Consider the following 21402-nt stretch of genomic DNA (forward strand, 5'->3'; position numbering starts at 1 on the left):
TACAACCTCCTTTCAGGTACTTGTAGAGAGTGATGAGGGTCTCCCCTGAACCTCCTCTTCTCCAGGCTGAACAACCCCAGCTCCCTCAGCCTCTCCTCATAGGACTTGTGCTGGAGTCCCTTCACCAGCCTCGTTGCTCTTCTCTGGATCTGCTCCAGCACCTCAATATCCTTCCTGAACTGAGGGGCCCAGAACTGGACACAGTACTCAAGGTGTGGCCTCACCAGTGCTGAGTACAGATGAACAATAACTTCCCTGCTCCTGCTGGCCACACTGCTCCTGATCCAGGCCAGGATGCCATTGGCCTTCTTGGCCACCTGGGCACATTGCTGGCTCATGTTCAGCTTCCTGTCAATCCAAACTCCCAGGTCCCTTTCTGCCTGGCTGCTCTCCAGCCACTCTGTTCCCAGTCTGTAGTGCTGCAGGGGGTTGTTGTGGCCAAAGTGCGGGACCTGGCACTTGGCCTTGTTGGACCTTATCCCTTTGGAATCAGACCATCTCTCCAGCTTGTCCAGGTCCCTCTGAAGAGCCCTCCTGCCTTCCAGCAGATCAACACTCCCCCCCAGCTTGGTGTCATCTGCAAATTTGCTGATGGTGAACTCAATCCCCTCATCTAAATCATCAATAAAGATATTAAATAGAACTGGGCCCAACACTGATCCCTGGGGGACACCACAGTGACCGGCTGCCAACTGGATGCAGCCCCGTTCACCACCACTCTCTGGGCCCGGCCCTCCAGCCAGTTCCTAACCCAGTACAGAGTGCCCCTGTCCAAGCCATACTTTCTGGAGTATGCTATGGGAGATGGTGTCAAAGGCTTTGCTGAAGTCCAGATAGACTCACCTCAGTTTACTGAAATCAGAACACCACAAGCTTAAAGAAACCTTTTATATGCCTGGATATCAGGTTCAATTTCCTTCAAGGTTCTCATTGCATATTTTGCTAATGCATCTTTAATCCACACCTGTCCAAAATAAAGCATTGCTATTCAGGCAGAACACTGACAGGCAATCTAGTTCCACAGTTGGATATTCAAGACTGGATCCTGACATAGGGTCAGCCACATACTTTATTGCATCATTCTTAGCTTGAAATAGCAAAAAAGCCATCCTACACATTTGCAACATATCCAGCTGATACAGGTGCTCAAAATCTGTTAATATTAATTGCAGTTATAATTTCAAGTACTTTAAGAGATGTGAGCATGTAAAACACTGGTCTTTCTCTGTAGGTGGGTTTTACTCAGATTCTATTTTACCCAGATACTGTGAAGAGAGCACAGCTCTTGTAGGATTTTTTAATCACATCACTGGGTCAGATGAGACATTTAAATGTTGAAAGTCATGAGGGAATTTTTCCCCACCTGTGCTCAGCCTTTAAATTTAAAAGTAATTATTTCTATGAAACATGTAACTCATAAGTCCCTAATTGTCAGTTTCTAATGAAGAACTACTTCGCTACTTGTTTCACTGGGTTTGATTGTCTGGAAACTGGATCTTTTGCTTTCTTTCTGGATAGATAGTAGATGTGCTGTTTTCTATATATAACTGTAAAAGCTGGAAGAGTGTTGCCAGTACCAAGTCTTTGGGACAGAGGACACTTTTTTTTTTCCTTTTTGGTCATGCCCCGGTGACTCTGAGGCATACAAAGGATTTCTTTTAACACTACTGCTATTCTGTCCCCCACCACTGCTTCCTGCCCTCAAAGACCACAGCTCCTATCTATCCTGCTCAAAGCTGACTTGTGGCATTAGCAGGCTCAGACATGAGTTTTTCCCAAGGAAGGATATAATAAATACTATGCAGGGTTGGGAGTGCTCTCTAAGCCAAGCTAGTAAGCAAATGTCTCAGCCTTTATATCCACTTGCCACTGACAAGCAAGCTCCTCAGTTAAAAGGCCAGTGTAATTCCTGCATACAGTCTGGATATGAGAAAAAGTCTAATTTAGTGGAAAGAGAAGAAGAAATCAGGACAACAAAATAATATACAGAGTATTTTGGAGGTAACATGTATTTATAAACCCATGATCACAACTATAGTTCACAGGGATATAAATGACTAACAGAGATTTTGAGTAGCTCCCACTCCTCTAGGTTGACCAAAAAATGTTGACAGTTGAGGCTTTTGTTTCATCCTAGCAAACATCAAATGTACCTAAGGATGAGCAACAGGGCTTTAGTTTACATGCAGAACATGGTACATACAGATTTTGCCTTGCTTTGCAGTGTTGCATGCATTGTGCTGGCACTGAAACACTTCCTACAGCTAGAAATGAAAGGTTTATTTTGTAAGGAAATTTATAAACAGAAGGTGTTCCTTACAGAGTGCTTTCAATATTCACTTTAAAGGAATAGCTCTGTTGGCATCAGTCAGTAGAAACCTGTAGAATTGTCATTTCAGTGAAGGAACCAGAAGTGCTCTTATAGAACTTCCAAAAGTGAAGAAACCAGCTGTCCTTCCAAAGTATGTACAAGTAGACGCAATAAATAAGAATCCAGTGATTTTTAACTATTGTTTTTAGAGGTGTAAGGAAACAAGTCCATAGAAGAATTAAGGTAGTAAGCTTAAAAAGTTTTCTCTGTTCCACAAAAAGAAGAAATATTACATTTTAACAGTGCAAAGTTGGTTCCTTTAATTCATTTGTTACTGACACTTTTGCATTCTATTTCCCATTTTTTAAAAAGTTACTTAGTAAAGTAAGTAGAAGGGAACATGTTTCTTTTTTACTGAGGCTGAAGGGAAACCGTGGTATATTTCAGAGTGCTAGCTGCAACCCAAAAGACAACATCAAAACTCAACAACATATTCTTGAGGCTTCTGGAAAGCAATATTCACAAATGTAAAGTTTATAACTGAAAATAAATGCTCTACCACTTATGCTTACAACAAGCAATTTTAGAAGCATAGATGTGTGTAGTGGAAGGAAGGATACTTGTCTTATGGAGGGAGAGTCTATGGTATAGTCATTTTTGCTTGCACAGTGTTCCTCAGACAGGCTGTAAAGCAATCAGGTCTGTGCAGAGCTGAGCAGAGGCTATAAAAACCCACTTGTGAAGTAGTGGAAATCTACTGAGAGGGTGACCCACTTCAATTTCCATTTTTGTTGTGCTAGAGTACTAACTCTACCCTTTAGCACCGTCTCAGATGAAGTATTACGAGCAGCGATTACATCAGGCCCAAGCAGCAGTGCAGACATATGTTGGGTCTGCAGAAAATCCAAGCCCAGTGTTCATTGTGAATGGCTCTGCAGTTTCCACAGGGTGATACGTTTTCAAAACATTGAAAAAGCAAGTACCAAACTTGGCAACAGAGTAAACTAGTAGATATATCAATTGAAAATTCTTTTCTATAATTATAAGCAAAGCAGCAAGTAAAAGGGCCACACTAAAGCATTTATGTTGTGCCAAGTATTATTAAGTTAAGGGTTGAGAACTTTTGAGATTGAATGTTAAAAGTCAGTTTTGGCCCTGTTCAAAGTGAGGTACAGATGCTTTTCCTTGACTGCCTTGCATACATCAGACTAAAATGAGTCAAAGACTTCACTTCAACTGAATGTTTCTTCACTTCAACTGTTTGCTATCCTGTACTACCATTAGCTATAGACCAGAGTTCAGTCCTGTATTTAAAGGTTAATAACTTGGATCCAAGTGCCTCTCACTGAACTCTGAGCTGTGTAAAGCTGGTCCAGGCCACAAGAACCAAGGGGCTGTTAAAATATGACCTATTACTGTAACAAATGTTTAGCTAGAAACATGTTAGTCTGCTGAGAATGGACAGTGTTTTAGATTTGTTCGTGATGTGTGGTGTCTTCTGAAAAAATCTCTCTTCTGTATATTGCTGTCTTTTTAGAATTCCTTTCCTTCTCTCTACATAATAGAATTTAAATAATTCAGTATACTCAGTATTTGTTCAGATCAGAAACACTTTATTTAACCTTCTGGTGCATTTACTTTGATCCTCTTCTTTCAGAAAGAAACTTGTAAAGTCTAACAATTCAAGCTATATAACTAACCATTTTACCCCATGTCACCTAAAAATGAACCTGAGGAATGAGACACGTCTCCATCACCTGTTCTACTGACTTTCCTGTCTGTGCTAATGCTAAACTTTGTCCTCTGGATACAAAGATCATGAGTCTTTGTGAATAATGATATGGACGAGCAGCACTATCTGTGTGGGGAGCATGTAGGAGTCCATAGGGAGACATGGCCACAGGAGAGCTCTGTTCTTAACATAACCTGTGTTTGAAGGATTAAGGTGGAACAAAAAGCAAATTGCTAATGTTTTGCTCTGGAACACAAAGGAAAGTGTTCTCTCTCATTTTTGAGGGCAAAGGCAGTGGGGAAGTGTTTACCTTTGGTTTGTTTGTTTGTTTGTTTGTTTGTTTTTTCTTCATTACCACTATTTTGAACACAACAGGATATGTTTTCTTTAGCAGAGAGACTGGAAAGGAAAAAAAAAAGGTGCACTTGAATTTTGAAGACCTGGAAGAGATTTCTGGAGGCATTATATGCAGCAAAAATGCCATTTGCAGCAAATCTCTTTCCTGACTTCTGTGAAACTGAACTTTCTACCTGAGACTTTCTTCTTCCTCTAATGCATTTTTTTCCCCCTGTAACAGTGATGTCATATGCCTAGCACCAGTGCTCTGAGTCCTGAGTCCCCTGCTCTTACAGGTCAAGCAATCCACAGTCAAGTCCACCCTGCTATTTCTTACCCTCTTACAGAAAAATGCCACATCTCAGCAGTCACTCAGGTTCACTCACTGGTCATCTCTACAGCTGATCTCTTTCCAACCTCTTCACTTCTTCATTCGCTGCTCACTCCCCACTGTGAGCTGACATACTATCAGTCAAATAATTCCTTGCACCATTAAGCACTTGTCAGTTTACATCTTCCTTATTCAGTAGCTACAGCAAATGAAAAGCTTAGTCTCTGGTTCTTCCTTTACCTGATACCCTCTTTTTGCAGCAAAATATTTTCATACCTTTCCCTTTCACACTGATCAACATGACTGTATATCCCACATGCACTGATGTCTCTTCTCCTGTGAATGATTATCCTTCTGAATTTGTTCAGGTAAGTTCCTAATTAATAGGGCTATGCTATCAAGAGTTTAATTTGGGACATTATTTTATCACACTATGTATCCATGGAAAAGGGTGAGCAATAGGTTTTCTTATTTTCTTAGTCTCATAAAAAGGCACTGGGGCTTTAGGCATTCCCAGCACTAAGGCTGGAACACAGGAGAGATGGGATGCAACCCTGGTGTCAGATCATGTAACCCTGTGCAGGAGGCACATTGCCCAGTACGCAGTGGTGTGCGTACAGCTTGTCCCCAGCGTTTCCCACATCCCCTGCACGCTGACCAAATGTGGTCATCTTTTGCCCAGGAATGTTTATATATCCCCCCTTCTCTCATCCTCTTCTTGGCTGGCCTGAAGACATGTCTCAATCACAAGGGCTCCCTCATCATGCTCTCATACCAAGGAATGCTTTCAAGGGGGTGGAGGTTTATTTTTGAAAGTGGTTTTCCTTTTCAGTATCTGCCTTTTCTGTCTCTATGCCAGGCTAGTGGTGAACATTTTGAGGAGTTCCCAGAGGGAACTTTTAGGAAATTGCTTATTCTATTTGTAGAATTCCTTAGCGTTTATAAAACTTCCATATGCAATCTTGTTGTCATGTCTCTGTCAGAATACTCCCACCGTGTAAGGAGGTTGTTTTTCTTTCTCTTTCTCTCTTCCTCCTCCTTCCCCAAGGGTTTCCTGTTTTAGCCCTTGTGCATATATTTGCACCCTTGTGCCCTTTCCTCATCCTTACTTACTGCCTCCCGCTTTATACAGCTACTGAAATAATTGTGGGTGTTTTAACCATTTAAAGAACCATTCTGAAATTCATTTGTCAATTGATCAGTAAGTCATCAGTCAGAGATTAGTGCTGGCAACAAGTACACTGGCAATGTATAAAGTAAATTTACTTTGTGTAAACTTATTGAGGTTTTAGACTATGAATACCTTATGTTGGTGTTACTAAACCTTCCCAGTGTCTAAGTAGAAGCTTGAGATAAAAATGTTGCATGTTGATGTAACGCTTTCAGTTTGTCAGCATTCTGGGATGCAGCAGCAAAGCAAAATTTATTTCCCTTGAAGGAGTTTGTACACATTATTCACAGGTGTGGAATGTCAGATCTCAGAATTATGGTATTGGGATTAAGTAGGCATTTTAGTTTCCGGTTTGGTTCTGGTGGGGTATTAGTAACAGGAACCAAGAAAGTATTAGTCTTGGAGGCTAGCTTACACTACCAGCTGAAATCAGGACTTCAAAGGCCAAATAACAGAGTTTTCTGGTAAAAGAAGAACCTGAAAGTCCATACAACTCTCTGAGCAGCTGAGTGGCAGCTGAGCTTAGCCCGACCTCAGACTTGCACCCTGCCTGTGTACAAAATAGCACCTGAACAGAGTGCCATTAGCTGAAGGTACATCTTGTGGGAAAACAAAACGTACCGATTTATATTTGCAGTGAAAAAAAGAGAAGTTCTAAACCATGGCGTTGTGCAATGAAAACAGACAGCTGGATTCCACTTTCAATGCGGTAGTGCTTGGATATGAGATATGCTTCCTTTTCACATAATTCACCTACTAGAACTGTAACTGAAAATTCCTTTTTCTTACAACCACAGTAAAACCAGGCCCAACCTTTTTTTTTTTTTTGGGGGGGGGGGTCCATTTTAAGCATGATAAAACAATATCTGCTTAGGCTGCAATTGCTGTTGCAGAAGTAGCAGGCTGCAATATTTCAGACTCCTGAACAAAGCAGACTATTGAATTCCATGTATGGACTGAAAAAACTTCTGGATTTTTACCTTCTCTCTTTTTTTTCCACTTGAGTTTTCGATTTGTTTGTTTTGTCTGTTTGCCTTGTTTTTTAACTATATATCTTGATGTACCTATTGATCATCAGAATTTATACCTTTCTATATACAGGATCCTAAATACAGGATTCTGGGAGAGTCATTAATTTATCTTTTGGCTTATAACACTAACTTAAAGAGCTTTGCTGAACAAAAGATCTCTAATATTTTATTTCCTCCAGCTTCTCTTTCTGGGATACAGTAATTTCAGCATGTAGGTTACCAAATACTCCTTTGAAACTCGTCCAGCTCCTCTGTCTTTAGGAGACATGACAACTGCTTTCTTTAACATTAGGCAATGTACCTTTAGAGGTTCATCCTTCTGTTGCCTTCCTCAAAGGGACGTCCAGTCTGTCCTGCCTTTGCAATAGGTTTGCTGTTGACTCTCTCTCTTTCAACCACAGCATCTAGTTTACAGCTCTTGTGTTGCCCAGTCCACATGCAAACAGCATCAAAATGAAACAGAGCTTCTTGTAACCAGAACAAGGAAGAGGAGAGACCTGAATATCCTCTCTAGGGCTGTTGCTGTCCTGGTGTGGGCCCTAGGGAAGGCTATATGAAGTCCTTCTTGGACAGACTAAAAGGAAAAATCTGACCTGATCTTTTTTCAAGGAAAAGCATAAGAAGAATAATAAAACAGAATGGGACAAAAATACTTTATATTAATTGTCAAAGAAAGTAAAAGATCTAGGTCCTCCCCTTTAATGATTCTAGTCAAACTTACCTGAAAACAGGAATTAGGAAGTTTATTTTTTTTGACAAAAATATTTTATTCAAGACTTTCTGAATGGAGGGTATTGTACAGTTGGCTCAGTTCCAGTTTCAAGACACTTAATGATGTGTTATTGGACTTCACTATGGACTGGAACAGTATACTGTACTGCAGCTGTAGCATCTGGTGGGTTTGATGTACATTAGATAGTAAGACTCACTCAGGACTGTGATGCTCTTGGCATCATAAACCATAAATTCATTTTTTTTTCATGTCACATCACAGGATCAAAGCTCAGTTATTCTTCCAAGTTTCCCCTTTTCCAAATTGCATAATTGCTGATGTTTTATATGCTTAACTGTTTTTTAGGATGAAAGTTCTTCCAGTAGTGGAACAGATTCCCTAACTAGTGGAGAGATTCCACGAAGCAGGTCAGAGGGGACTTTGCTTGATGTAGACGACGGGACACCCTCAGACAGCTACAGTACGTGTCTTCTGCAACTTTCTGTACTAAAGCTCTCTATCTAAAGTCTTTATTTCTGGGAAATATCTGGATCAGGCTGGTTGGGAGGAAGAGTTGAAATCTTTAACCTTACATTAACAAGTGCTGTTTAGGGTATGTTTACTGGAAAAGAGAAAAGGGAGTTCTTAGCCAAACCTTTAGCTAAATTTAGGGTTTTAAGAACCAAGATGGCAAGGTCATTTTTAATTTGAAAACTGGAGCAAAGTTAATTTCATCTCATTACTATTTTAACCTCAAAATTAAGAAAACTTTGTCCTCCACAAGGTAGATGTTCTCTTAGCAACTTGTCCAAGTAGCAGATGTAACAGTGAGCCTGAAACTTGCTGTATGAGCTGAGGAGCAGGAATTTTTTCCTTGCTAACCTACTGCACCCCAGTAATTTTACTGTTACCTTGGCATGAGAAAGTGTCCATCCTAGTGACTCAGACTCTGACAGAGTTTAAGAAACATGCCCTTTAGGATGGGAAAAGAAAAACCAAACAACCCCCCTTATGTTATTTTTGGGCTTAATTAATTTATTCTTTCAATAGACAAAAATGATCTGACTTTAATAGCATCACACTACAGGGAAAGCTTTATCTGGTGCTTGAGCAGCCCAGCCCCATCTGGTGACTCTGGTCAAGACTAGGTGCTCAAGCAGAAAGAGGCTGCTCCTGGGCTTAATCCCCCAGGTAGCTCACCTGGAAGGCTCTTGTCAAGACAATGTTAGAGCTTTGCAGATAGGCAGCTGGGAAGCAGGTAAATTCCACTTTGGTTCTTCCAAATTGGGAATTTTCTGGAATTGTGGAAAAGCTTCATGGTTTTGGCTTTTTATCACAATTTGACAAATGCAACAAAAAGGAAACTACTAACATTTAAATTTTTTTCTTTTTGTGACTGTATCCACTGTCATTCTTGCAATTGAGCAATCATAAATAACCTTGGAAATGGGAGGTACTATGGAAAGGGTGATAAGGAAAGCTATTGATTTGCTGAAAAAATAGAAATAATGAATTTCTCTAAAAATTTTAACTCTTTGCAAGGATATTTAAAGAAGGGATGGTATAACCTCTATATGTAGAAAAAATAATGGCACACTGAAGTAATAGAAACCCTTAGTATAAAAAGTTGCAAATACTCTATTCATTACAAGAAGTGTGATTCTAAATTAACCTGTAAATCAGCTTCTATGAACAATTGTTTGTATAAATTATAAGGATGTCTGTTCTTCAGAACAAATAGATATCACTGTTAATAATGAGTATTTTTTTTTAGAAAATTTATTTAAATATCCCCTTAAAACCCCCTATTTGTCTATCAAAATGCAGTCTCAGAAAAATCAGCAGCTGCACAAACATTTCTCTTCGAATTTCAAATTGCACAAGACCTCATAAATTATATCAATGACTTTTTTCTAATGGAAAGCTAGTATAACAAATTCCACACACAAGGAGAGAAATTGTACATGTTCTGTTATCAACTAAATGCATGTGCTCTGGCATGAAAAAGAATCTTGAGTAATGCATTTATCTCTACAGTGTTTGAAAAAATGAAATAGTATTTCTTTAATCTTTGCAAAGAGTTCCACACAAAGGAAAGAACTCCATGTCACTTTGTAAGAGGCCAAATATTACTTGAATATAATGATTTGAACCTTATGGAACCTTATCATATTCAATGCTAATTAATAATCGTAGGAGTTGATAATGATCTGCACATCAAAGAAGATGCTTTACATCCTTCAAAACTAATTTATTATTCAGCACTAATTTATTAGCACTCTTCTATTAAGAAAGATTCTTAATTAAATAAGTATTGATAGTATTTAAAAAACTGAAGAAAAATTATAGAAATTATCTATATGTATTTCAGGAGGATAAAATTAGTCAGTTTAACAGACTATCAGTTGGACATGAATGGAATGTCTCAAGTCTCTGTGCTTTAGGATATGCTTCTTTTTTTCTTTTAAACAGATGCCAGTGAAAGTAAACTGGATTTGGATATTGACTGGTCTGGTGTATTCAAACATGCCCAAACTGTTTCCAAGACTAATCCTTTCTGGAATGAACTGTCAGGCTCCAACCCTTTCATACATGACATAGCTGCTTCAAATAGAAATAAAAATGATAAATACCTTTCTATCTTAAAAGAAAATCCTTATTTGTTCTCTAAAGTTTCTAGCAATAGAGACTCTTTGGATTCCTCAGGTGATGAGCTAGATATTGATTGTCTCCTAAGAAAGACTTCAGCAAGAAGATCTGGACGATCCAAGAGTGTCTCTGACTTCCTGGATATTGTTGATAACCAAAGATTTAATCCTCACAAGACGGCACCTCAAAAAACTACAACTTCAGACATGACATGGCTTCAAAATGACCGCGAAGCCTACAAGATGGCCTGGTTGAGTCACCGACAACTCACCCGGTCTTGCCTAGATTTAGAAGCCATGAGCCACAGTCCTGGATGGGCACAAACACAAGCTACAGACATTCATGTAGTTTGTAAACTGAATCATGAAGGGGGTTCAGTACAACTACCTGACTCAGATATCAACATTCATGTCCCTGTGGGTCATGTATTACCAGGGGAATTCCAAGAAGTTGGTTTAAAGGCTATTCTTAACCCTCCATTGTCATGTAACAATGAGCTGTCTAGCACCGTAAGTCCTCTGATAGAACTTACGCTGAGCAACCTCAACACGAGCAAAGCCATTTTCCTAGAGGTGAAAGTTGCAGCTAAAGTGAAGAATGATCCACTCAGCCAAACTATGAGTGATATTGTGTGTTTTTTTAGTTTGAATAAAGAAGGGCCTTTTAAGAAGCTAGAGAATTGCTACATTTATCAGGATACCATACAAGTGAAGCTAACGGACTTAAGTCATGTGATGTATGCAGTGATTGCCATACAAGCAAACAAAATCCAGCCTCCAGCAACTAATGTCTGGGACTATGTTCATAGAAGAGTCTCAGTTGGAATTTATGGTCCCAAATATATTCATCCATCTTTTACAGCAGTTTTTACAGTCTTTGGTCATAACTACATTCCAGGAAAACTCACAATTTTTGATATAAGAAAAGGGGGTAAAAATATGCCTCCTGTGGTGTTTCAGCTGTGGGGAAAACATACATTTCTGCTTGAAAAATCGCAAGATCTAAACATTTCTTTAGTATCCTGTGATCCAGATTTTGAAGTAAAGATGGAAGACCAAAGTAAAAATATTAAAGAGGAGGAGTTGAAAACTGGTAAAATGGTCCACCAACAATTCCTATTCTCCCTGCTTGGATGTAGGGAGATGCATTTCTTTGTTTTCCTTGTTCAGATTAAATTCTTAAAAAGTAACCAAGTAACACAGTTCCATGTCACGACTCCTGATCCAGCTCCAAAGTTAAGTGGGATTATCAGTAGGCCAAGGCGCCTACAAAACCGCAAGGAAATCAAGTCCGCGCCTTGGCTTTTGATACCAACAGTAAAATATCCAAAGTTTCAAGATAAAGCTTTGAGCGTCAATACTTATGGAGTGGCTTTGAAAACTGTGTTACGTCAAAATAAGATTGACTATTTGCTGGAATATTTTAAAGGGGATACAATAGCGCTTCTTGGTGAAGATAAAGTTAAAGCCATTGGACAAACTAAAATGAAAGAGTGGTATGTAGGAGTTCTCAGAAGAAAGATTGGCCTTGTACATTGCAAAAACATAAAAGTTATTTCCAAAGAACAAGCTATGGACACTGCTGATAGTGAGCTAACAACCAGGAATCTTGTTGAACAAATTGCATTGCCATTCAAAAAACTGACTTACATCTACTCAGTAGTTCTGTCAACAGTATCGGAGAGTGTTTACGACTGGAGAGCTTTAGCTGAGGTGCTAGGATATTCACATATGTCTTTGGATGACTTTAATGAGGCACATATCAATAAAGAATCAGAGAGAGTTGCACATGTTGTGAAGAGGATGAAGCAAGACTGCCATGCTAACAAAAAAAAAAGACTATTTCTTTATGAACTCATTATTGTAAGTATTGCATGAACTAATTTGCTTATTGGGAATGCATTGTCAAGAAACTACTCAGTAGCAATGTATGAACAAGAAAACATGATTCTGCATTCTTGCAGGAATTTTTACAAACCTGAATATATTACTAAAAGTTGTAGACACCTATAGACAGAAAATGCACCCAGATTCTCATGAAGAATAATACTTTGGCCAATTAATTCTAAAAAGTCTTCTGCTAATATTCCAGGAACCTTGCTCATTTAGTAGATTGACTGAGTTGACTTTTCTGCTTTTTAAAGAGCCATGATTGAAAAGTTTTGTCTTTTGTCATGATAAATTACTCCCCTGAGCAATTCACATTCCTGTTGGGAAGTAATAAGTAACCTTGTAGTGTGGAAACTCCATTATATATATTTTTTCTATGCTAAGATGTGTGTCCAACTTAGCTTCATATGTTTGAAATTGAAATCCTGATCCAGCTGTTGAAGGCAGGATTTTCTGTCCACACATGACAACTTCATAGTCAATGTTGTAGCAACCTATGAACAATATTGCAAATATTTCAGTATGTATTTTCATAGACCTCATTTGTAAGCTGCTGAACAATTTCTATGTGACTAAATGCTCTTATATGTGAATTAAAAGTGGGTTTATTCTAAATTCTTCCAGGTAATAAGTTGCACTGTTAAACATACTAATTTACTTACTGATCTGTGTTCAAATTAATTTGGAATTAATGACTACTTAATACTGTCTTTGGCTCTGACTGAAAACTCAACCAGCCTATTAAAGGACAGAAGATAATTAAATTTCTGATACGAAAATAAAGTGTTATAAAAATGTATGTTTAAAAATTCATATTGTAGCTATACATCTAAAGCATATTGATTATCCTGAATTGTAAACCTTTACAGAGTTTACTTCTCATAACTAGTCTATCCCCTGTGTTGACAGCAATTTCAGCAGGATTCAGAAAATTTTGGTAACAGTGGCCACTTAAAAATCTTAAAAGCATATTAAACTGTGTGGAATAGAACTTAGCCAGCATGAAATACAGCAAAGTCTGCCATGTCTCTGTACAAAAAGAAGAGGGGAATCTAAAGGTGAAAATTATCCAAACTTTTAATTGAATACAGTGAAACAGAGTTCATTACAGAACAGGCAAAAAGTGGGGAACAGTTAGATTAAGATAGAATCATATAATGGTTTCCACTGGAATGGACCTTAAACATCATCTCATTCCATCACCCTTGTCATTAACAGGGATACATTTCACTAGACCAAGATACTTAATGTCCTGTTTTGTGAGATTTATATAATTTTGAGCTATGAAGTTTCAATGAAAATCCCTGTGCTTGCAAAGCTAGACTTAAAACTAGAAATAACTTGTGTAATTTTTGGGTAGAATTAACTAGTTACTTCTTTAAGTAATCTCCTATTTTTATGTTATATAGTGTTTTTGCTAATCAGAATGTAGCAATTTGAACAACTTTGTCTTCATTTTGCCAAAATACAGGGGAATTTGGTACAGTACACTGTAGTCAGCTACTCATTACTGTGCCTACCAAAGTTCTGCTGTTTCCTATGAGGATTTTTACTGTAAAATATTTTACAATTAAATCATACACTGACTTCTGCAGAAATGCTTGATATTGTAGTAAAAATCAATATCTCAAAACCAAGGAAAATATCTGGATTTTTTTCTTGATCTTTCACTGAAAAACTCAACATTTTCAGTGGAATATTTAGCTGTTAATTCGAGGAGAAGAAAAAAACAAGACTTGTTTTTCTCATTAGGGCTTATGCAAAGAAAGAAAGAAAGAAAGAAAGAAAGGAGAATGCAACATATTTGCACTTCAGGATTTCACTCCTGCAACCATTTTAATTCATCATAAAATTTTGTCATTAAATGCTCATTTGGCACAGGGGAGGGAAGAGTTTTGTGCTTGCATTTCTGCTTGATGGTCAGCAAATTATTAGTTCTGTGGGAGGAGTAATTGAAAAGGTGCTGGCCAATGTGATCAGTGATTTTCCAGAAATGCTGTAGACAAAGGACAACACCTTAGTATAGTAGTACTCTAACTTAATTTTCAAGTTTCTTGTCATACTTCTAAGAAACTGAATTTGATGTCACAAATATTTCTGTCAGAGAAGTTTATTTTTCCTTCAGGATCCATAAGCTTGGCAGGATCCATTTGACACTGGAATGCTGAAGCAGCTGAATGCTAGCTTATTTTTTTTCTTAAACTTGTTGGCAGTTTTCCTGTGAGACTGTTGGCAACCCCATTTTGTGGGAAAAAAATTTACATATTCGTAAGAACACAAAATTAAAAGAAAAAAAAGAAACACTTTCCTGTCTGTGTAAAAATTCAGAATAGTGCTATAAAAACAAATTAAAACGTTCTGTTTGTAATTACTGGTGAAAGATCACTAATGAAAACTATTGTTGCAGGCACTTTTGAAAATAGATTGCCAGGGATTAGTGGCACGTCTTACCCAGGACACCATCATTTTGACTTCAGCTGTCAAGCTTGGCAAAAACTGGCGGGAGCTTGCAGAGAAGCTAGCCCGACTCACAAAGCAGCAAATAGAGGCTTATGAAGTGCCCCATCAAGGGAAAAATGGAGCAGTAGCTCTGGAGGTAAGGGTCTGGTGTAACACTGCATGCACACTTGCTCCTCTGCACAAATACAGCCAGGGACCTTTCTTCTTCCTTGCTTTGAGTGCTTCTTTCCTTTTGCACTTTCCTGTGGAGGTCCCAGTCTCTTGTCTTGAGCTTCAGGGATACGTTCAATCCCTTCTTATTGTCCTGTCCACTTGTTAACCTTCCTCACTCCTCTGCTATCAGCTCAGACACAGAGAAGAAGAGCACCCAGTCCTTGCAGGAGCCACTTCAAATCATCCTTAGTACAACTTTTACTCTTTCCACCAAAGGAAGCTGACTTCAATCATTAATACTTTTCCGTGCCAGTGTAATAGTTGATATCATTTACCTTAAGTAGAATGAGATCAGAAACTCTGACACCAGTCCCACTTCTGTTCTGTAGCATGAACACAGCAAATCTATGCTTTGAGTTCATAATTTGCCAGGTAAGTCATGCTTTTTATTTTCCTTTGTAAAGCACTCTTCTTATACAGAAGTATGAGTTCTAAAGAAGAGTTAATTTGTCCTCTCATATGTATTTTAATACATACACATCTAAGGAGCAATTTAGGTGCCTAATTAGATACCTAGTGTCATTTGAGGTGCCCAGAGGTACTCATGGCATGAAATACCAGATATGTCACAAGACTTAAGGTGGATCCTTGTGCAGGCTGCTGAGCCTAAGGTCAGCCTGTGCTCCTGGCATACCTTTTCCTGGGCAACCAAGTTACTTTCTCCGTTGCTCCACTCTAACTCCAAAGCATGGTCCACTCTTTCCGACAGAGATATGTACCAATGACTTCTAGGTCCCAGACTGGGTTTTACTCTGAAAATCCTCTTTTATAAGCATTGCTGAATGATGCTCAAGCTCACCTTTCTGACCTGAGTGCTTATATTCAGGCTCGACTCTCTCTCTGCCTGTACCATCATGCTCGGTCATGCACATGATCCAGACTGAATTCCTTCTCTCTCACCTCTAAGTACAAAAGGAATTGCTATTTCCCATTCATAGGTTCACAACTACTCGGAATAATGTTTTCTTCCTTTTTCTTTCACTGTTGTTGATTCTTCCTGTTTCCCACCAAAAATATTCTCCTTTACACAATCTGAGTCCAGTGAATCTGTCATCTCAGTTTTATCTGCCTCGTGATAACTATAGATATTTCTGCTCTAGTCATGAACCAGCAACTCTTATTTCCCTTGAATGCTCTGACCTACCTCTCAGATCAATATGGGATCAAAATTCCACATGTTTACTCTTGTGATTCTTCACTTTTCTACAAAATTATCTCCACTGTTGTTGTTTGCAAGCACCGCCTCCTTGTCTGATCTTGCTTTCCTCTTAGAGCTATTTTGTGTATTTTTTTTACTTGTTCTGTGTACTTATGTCTGGATGCTCCTTCATCAAATTTTTTCTCTTAAAATTCTCCTTCTTACCAATCCCATATCTATTTTCTGTTTTTTTAATGTGAAAAAAAATCCTGTTATTTTCTTAGGTTTTGCATTGTCTTAATCTAAAATACTAAAATTGAACAGAATTGTAATTTCCATTATTAGGGTTTTTTTACTGTTAGGCAGTGCCTTGTCTAACTTCAGAAACTTTTGTTCTACTGAGATTTCTGTGTTTGGCTGACAAAGCCCCAGCTTTTTGAGAAGGAATTATGGACCTGAACAATGTGTGACTCTGTTGATCTCCATGTTATTTGGAAATGTTTCTACTTTGTTAACAGATAGCATAACTAAAACAATCTTACAACTCTTTTTCCAGCACCATACTTATTTCTTTTTATATATCAAGAAAATATATAAAAATATATATAAATAAACACTTTAAGTGGATTTCTCTTTTCCATGAAGCCTATCTTCTACCTCATACACCCTATTCTTTTGTTTTAAAGAGTTTTTTACATATTTTTATTACAAACCACCCACAAAATTCTCTGCCCTTCTGTGACAGTATCTACTGCCAGAAGATAGTACAGTCAAATTCATCATAAAGAAAGCCAATAATGTTTTCATATGACCTCTGAACTTTGTTGGTCTGAAAACAGAAAACCAAGAAAAGATAGGAGGGTAATAAGTTTTGATTAATTATTGAGGATTATCTGAAATCATTAAGTAGTTAATTAACCATTAAGGACTGTTCCACCATCGAGGAGTATTAGTTCAATGTGCTGAGTTAATTGTGCATCAACAATGACCAGTTTATAAAGCTTTTGATCCCTGCATTCCTTTTCTTTTCTTTCTTTACTTTTGTCCTATATAAAAAGAATCAGTTTTGAAAGATTAGAGGAAACCAAGGTTTGTATTTAAGCATATTTCAGCCAATTGTCTTACTGCAATGTCAGACTGACCTTCAGCCTAAGTCAAAGAGCAACTTTTCATATTAACTGTCTTTTCACATTCTAGGGAAGAGAGAATACTGTACCCCAATTCTTTAAATACTCTAGTCTAACAGGAATATAAGGAAAGGAAGCAAGAGGCACAGAAAAGGCAGCATATGTAGCCAGCAGCATAAATTCAGGAAATCTCAGCTTCTCTTGTTGGCTACCTTGGTTGTCAAGCTAAAAATAGGAATACAGAAACTTTCTGGTCTCAGCATAAATACAAGAGTGATGAATTGCTTTATTTCATTAAAATACGTTGTAACATCTGTTACTTACAGTAGTATATTAAAACATTATTTTCAAAGTTAGCCTCTCTAAAAAAACAAGGAAATAATTAATCAATCTCCTTCTTCCCACTTACAATCAAACTACTTTTCTTGCCTCCTTTTGTAAGTTTATGGTTATGACTTAAGATAGACTTGCTTAAAGCAAAAAATAGGTACCATTCATTTGGGTAAATGATGACACTTTTCCCTCCTGTAAACTTAAAATGAGAAACTTCGCTGAAAGTATAGGCTTTTTTTGTGGCTTAAACTCAAGGCAGAAGCTAGACTAATCAGACTGTGAAATGGGCTATAGGGGATGTGAATTTAATGGGTTTTTCCATTTGTGTCTGGGGCAGAAAGGCAGCAGAAGTTGACGGAGATGTTTACAGAAACTATAATAGAATCAGTCTTGGGTAAGTTGAAAGTTCTGAGCCAAAATGTGAAGAAAAGCTCAGAATTATGAGCAAAGAAATTCTCCTGGTACTCAGTTCCTCAAGGGATCAAGTAAATAAAGCTTAAATCAAGGAAGTAGAGCTTTATGCTTTGCACTGTTTGTAAATTAATAGGATTATATTGAGGACATAACAAATTTTCTTCAGAATTATGCTTCAGAACCCTGAAAGCTGCTTTTCTAAAAAAAAAAGATGCTAAAAATATACCAACATCTTGATCACTTTTGTATATATATATAAAAATGTGCATGCATCAATCTATATGCTTTTACTAGGATGCATAAGTGCGCTAATGTTAAAAGAGTAAATCCCTTTTAGGAAAGGGATGGGTTTTGTTGTGGTTCTGTGTATTATCCCTGAAATCTTTAACTCAATTACTTTTTGCAAAACCTTATTTGCCAATGAGGAGGGGGAAACTAAATAGCTGATTGCCACCATAACATTTGGAAAAGCAGCAGCTGAAAAAACAATTATTTTGTTTGTTAACTGAGCAAATTTACTCAGCACTTTGAAAGATATAAGTCCAGCTTGGTATCTGAATGATGCTACCATAACTTAATTAATGTCACCAGACCAATGACAAATTACACCTGTTAAGGATCTGCTCCAATTTTTTGGTATAAACCAAATAAATTGTAGTTTGAAAAAAGGAGCACTGGTAACTTATCTTTTCATTTCCTTTGTCTCTTGCAGGACAATTTTTAAATTTTATGTCCTGATTTAAAAAAGTTATAAACACTTTTGACTTTCCTGCTTTTGGAGTGTTTGGGCTTTTTTTTTCTTTCTTTTTTTAAACAGATTTTATGGATAAATCATGTTAGAATCATAGAATCATTTAGGTTGGAAAAGACCTCTGAGATCAGCTAGTCAGGTTATCTAAATCAACTCTTAACCCAGCACTGCCAAATTACCACTAAACCATGTCCCTAAGAGCCACATCTACATGTCTTTTAAATATCTCCAGGGATGGCAACTCAACCTCTTCCCTGGGCAGCTTATTTCAATGCCCAACAACCCTTTCAGTGAAGAATTTTTTTCCTAATATCTGATCTAAATTAATTAAGGGGGCTTCGTTCTACTTTCCATGCCTGTTTTCCAGCTCAGGGGGCTGGGTACCCAGAGTAAAAACGGTCTTGCTATTAAAGATTGAGGCAAAGAAGGCGTTAACTGCCTCAACCTTTCCCTCATCCTTTGTCACTGTGTTCTCTCCTTTTGCTGCTGATGTCTTTATAGAAACATTTTTTATTGTCTTTTATGACAGTAGTCAGATAAAGTTCTAGTTGGGCTTTGGCCCAGCTTCCTTCTGCTGTCAATAGAAAACATTTCTAAAAGGTAAGAAGCATGTTTAAAATTTCCAGACTAAGTAGAGGGAGAGTAGAATGTTACTTAATGAGGCAGTAACCCTCAAAAGCACAACCAAATAGGGAAACTCTTTCTAGTTGTATGCACTGCAAAAAAAATGATCAAAGGGAAAAGTGTTTTTCTTCCATTCCTGTTCTTTCAATTATACTTGCAGACAAGGATATATTTTGACTTGGTCATAATCATCTGAATGAAGACTTTATGTTTCTATTATTTATCCCTCTAAGAATTTGAGAGTTTCACAGAAATGAACTACATAAGGTTATTGGAGGTTTCATATCAACAAGCCTTTTGTGATAAAACATTTCAGCATGGCTAGGGATCAAACACTTCTTTTCTCTTTTCTTTTCTGTGGCTTTTCTACCATTCAGCTTTTTTTTTTTTCCTTCAATAATTCAATTTCTGCGAGAAAACCTTTTAATTTTTTCCCCTTTATTTTCAGATGATGTGGAAACCTGCATATGACTTTCTCTACACATGGGCTGCTCATTATGGAGATGGTTACAGGGATGTCTTACAAGATCTGCAGTCAGCCTTGGACAAAATGAAAAACCCAGTAACAAAACAGTGGCGAGAGTTAACAGGAACACTCATTCTTGTGAACTGCATGGAGGTGTTGAGGGCAAGTGCTTTCTCCAAAATGGAGGAAGAAGAGTAGACAACCTAGATATGTTTTTGGAAAATCTCTTGGAAAACTGTACTGCTGATATTTGTGTTTTAGTGATGCTTGCAGAGCATGATGGAATGAAGTTTGTTTTAACTGAGTTGATGTTGGGCATGTGGTTCTCAACTACAGATTGCCAGAGCTTGTTAATGGCTCCTGAGTAAATAAGAAAAGAATAGGGGGTTAAACTAATGAGGTCAACAAAAATTACTTGAATTCTCTAGGGTATTTTCTAGAAGGAGCTATTTCTACTTGCACTGACTTCTAGCTGGAGATCAGTTTTAAAAACAGACCTATAGATGAGTTCAGCCTGTGAGGCTTATGTTTACATTGTTTTCAGTGAAGTGTTAAAATCTGAATATTTAATACATTATTTTATTTGGTGCTCAAACCCATCAAGCCTAAGTCAATGGGCGCAGGCTAGCCTAGAAAAAAACTTTAAGATTTCTTTCATCCTCAACTGGGAGAAAATTAATCTAATTGTCTCACAAAATAGGAACTCAACAGCTCCTGGAAAAATAGGTGTGTGCTGCACAGTCCTTCCAAAATAGCTTCTGGTGTCTGTTTTGGAGACTGGGAGAGAGACAGAAGATATAATGTCAAGAGTGTTTGGTTTTGATCTATTTGTTAATGTAACTAAACAGGGTCATCTCTCTTTTTTTGTTTGTTTGTTTATATTTAAGCATTTTTTCTAGATTTTGCTGAGTGGAAATTCCAGAAAATTTGGGAAGCCTTGTTTGTGTACACTGTCCATCCCTCTGATTATTTGCTTGTTCCTTCTCTGTTCCTATTAAATGAGTATGTAGGGAAGAGAGACTTTGTAGGTTCAAAGGCTGTAAAAAATTCATACCCACGTCTGTTGATCATTTTCTTCTACATTACTGGAGAAAGAATATGGGTGATGACTACTATTTTCTCAAAAAAAGTTAACAGTGGGGTGCTTTTTAGATTAATTTATTTATGGAAAAATTAATTATCATTAGTCATATGTTCTAAAAAGAATTATACTTAGATGCAATCAGTAAAAATCTTTCAATTACTGAGTAGCTTGTTGTAAGTACAAAAATTACAGGTTGAATAATAGTTACAGGCTAAAAAATTTTTTAACACTTTTTTTTACGGAAGATGTTAAATATATTTTTAGTTAAGTGGTAGATCTAAAAGGTTAAAGCCCTTTTGAGCACATTTGATCAACATTCATTCAGAAACATCAGCAAAAACTCATGACAACCAGTTGAAAAGAAAATTGGCATTCTGCCATCACTTGCGGTTCACAAGACAAAGCCAAAATCTTTCAGAAGTACCACAAAGTTGAAGCATTTCAGTTCAGAATCTGTTCTTCCACTGTTTTCTTAGTTCATCTCTACTAAGAAGGGAGATTTTGTGGTTCTAAAAAACCCCGGTACATTTAAATGTTTTTCTTTCCCTCTCCTTTCCTCTAACCTGCTTTCTTCTCTACTTGCATTAAGCTTTCCCAAAGCATCCATAGCTCAGGAAGGAGGCTGAGGAA

At 37.5% G+C, this 21402-nt stretch overlaps 1 protein-coding gene across 1 annotated transcript; it reads left to right on the plus strand.

The window, feature by feature from the left end:
• The first annotated feature begins 4629 nt into the window (after positions 1-4629).
• MACC1 (MET transcriptional regulator MACC1) lies at positions 4630-19886 on the plus strand. Its single transcript, XM_018075151.2, has 5 exons — positions 4630-4755; positions 7991-8105; positions 10097-12135; positions 14570-14758; positions 19671-19886. The coding sequence occupies exons 1-5, from the start codon at positions 4630-4632 to the stop codon at positions 19884-19886; spliced, it is 2685 nt and encodes an 894-aa protein (XP_017930640.1).
• The last annotated feature ends 1516 nt before the right edge of the window (positions 19887-21402 follow it).

This window comes from Manacus vitellinus, unplaced genomic scaffold (genome assembly GCF_001715985.3).
Source record: "Manacus vitellinus isolate BGI_N305 unplaced genomic scaffold, ASM171598v3 scaffold_3_pilon, whole genome shotgun sequence".
Lineage (NCBI taxonomy): Eukaryota > Metazoa > Chordata > Aves > Passeriformes > Pipridae > Manacus > Manacus vitellinus.

What these genes read in the sequence shown, in the direction of transcription:
- MACC1 (XM_018075151.2), top strand. Translation starts at nt 4,630, where the DNA reads ATGCCTAGCACCAGTGCTCTGAGTCCTGAGTCCCCTGCTCTTACAGGT. An exon ending in ACATCTCAGCAGTCACTCAG is followed by an intron (nt 4,756 to 7,990) that starts GTTCACTCACTG and finishes ACTGTTTTTTAG; the next exon opens with GATGAAAGTTCTTCCAGTAG. An exon ending in TTCTTTATGAACTCATTATT is followed by an intron (nt 12,136 to 14,569) that starts GTAAGTATTGCA and finishes CTATTGTTGCAG; the next exon opens with GCACTTTTGAAAATAGATTG.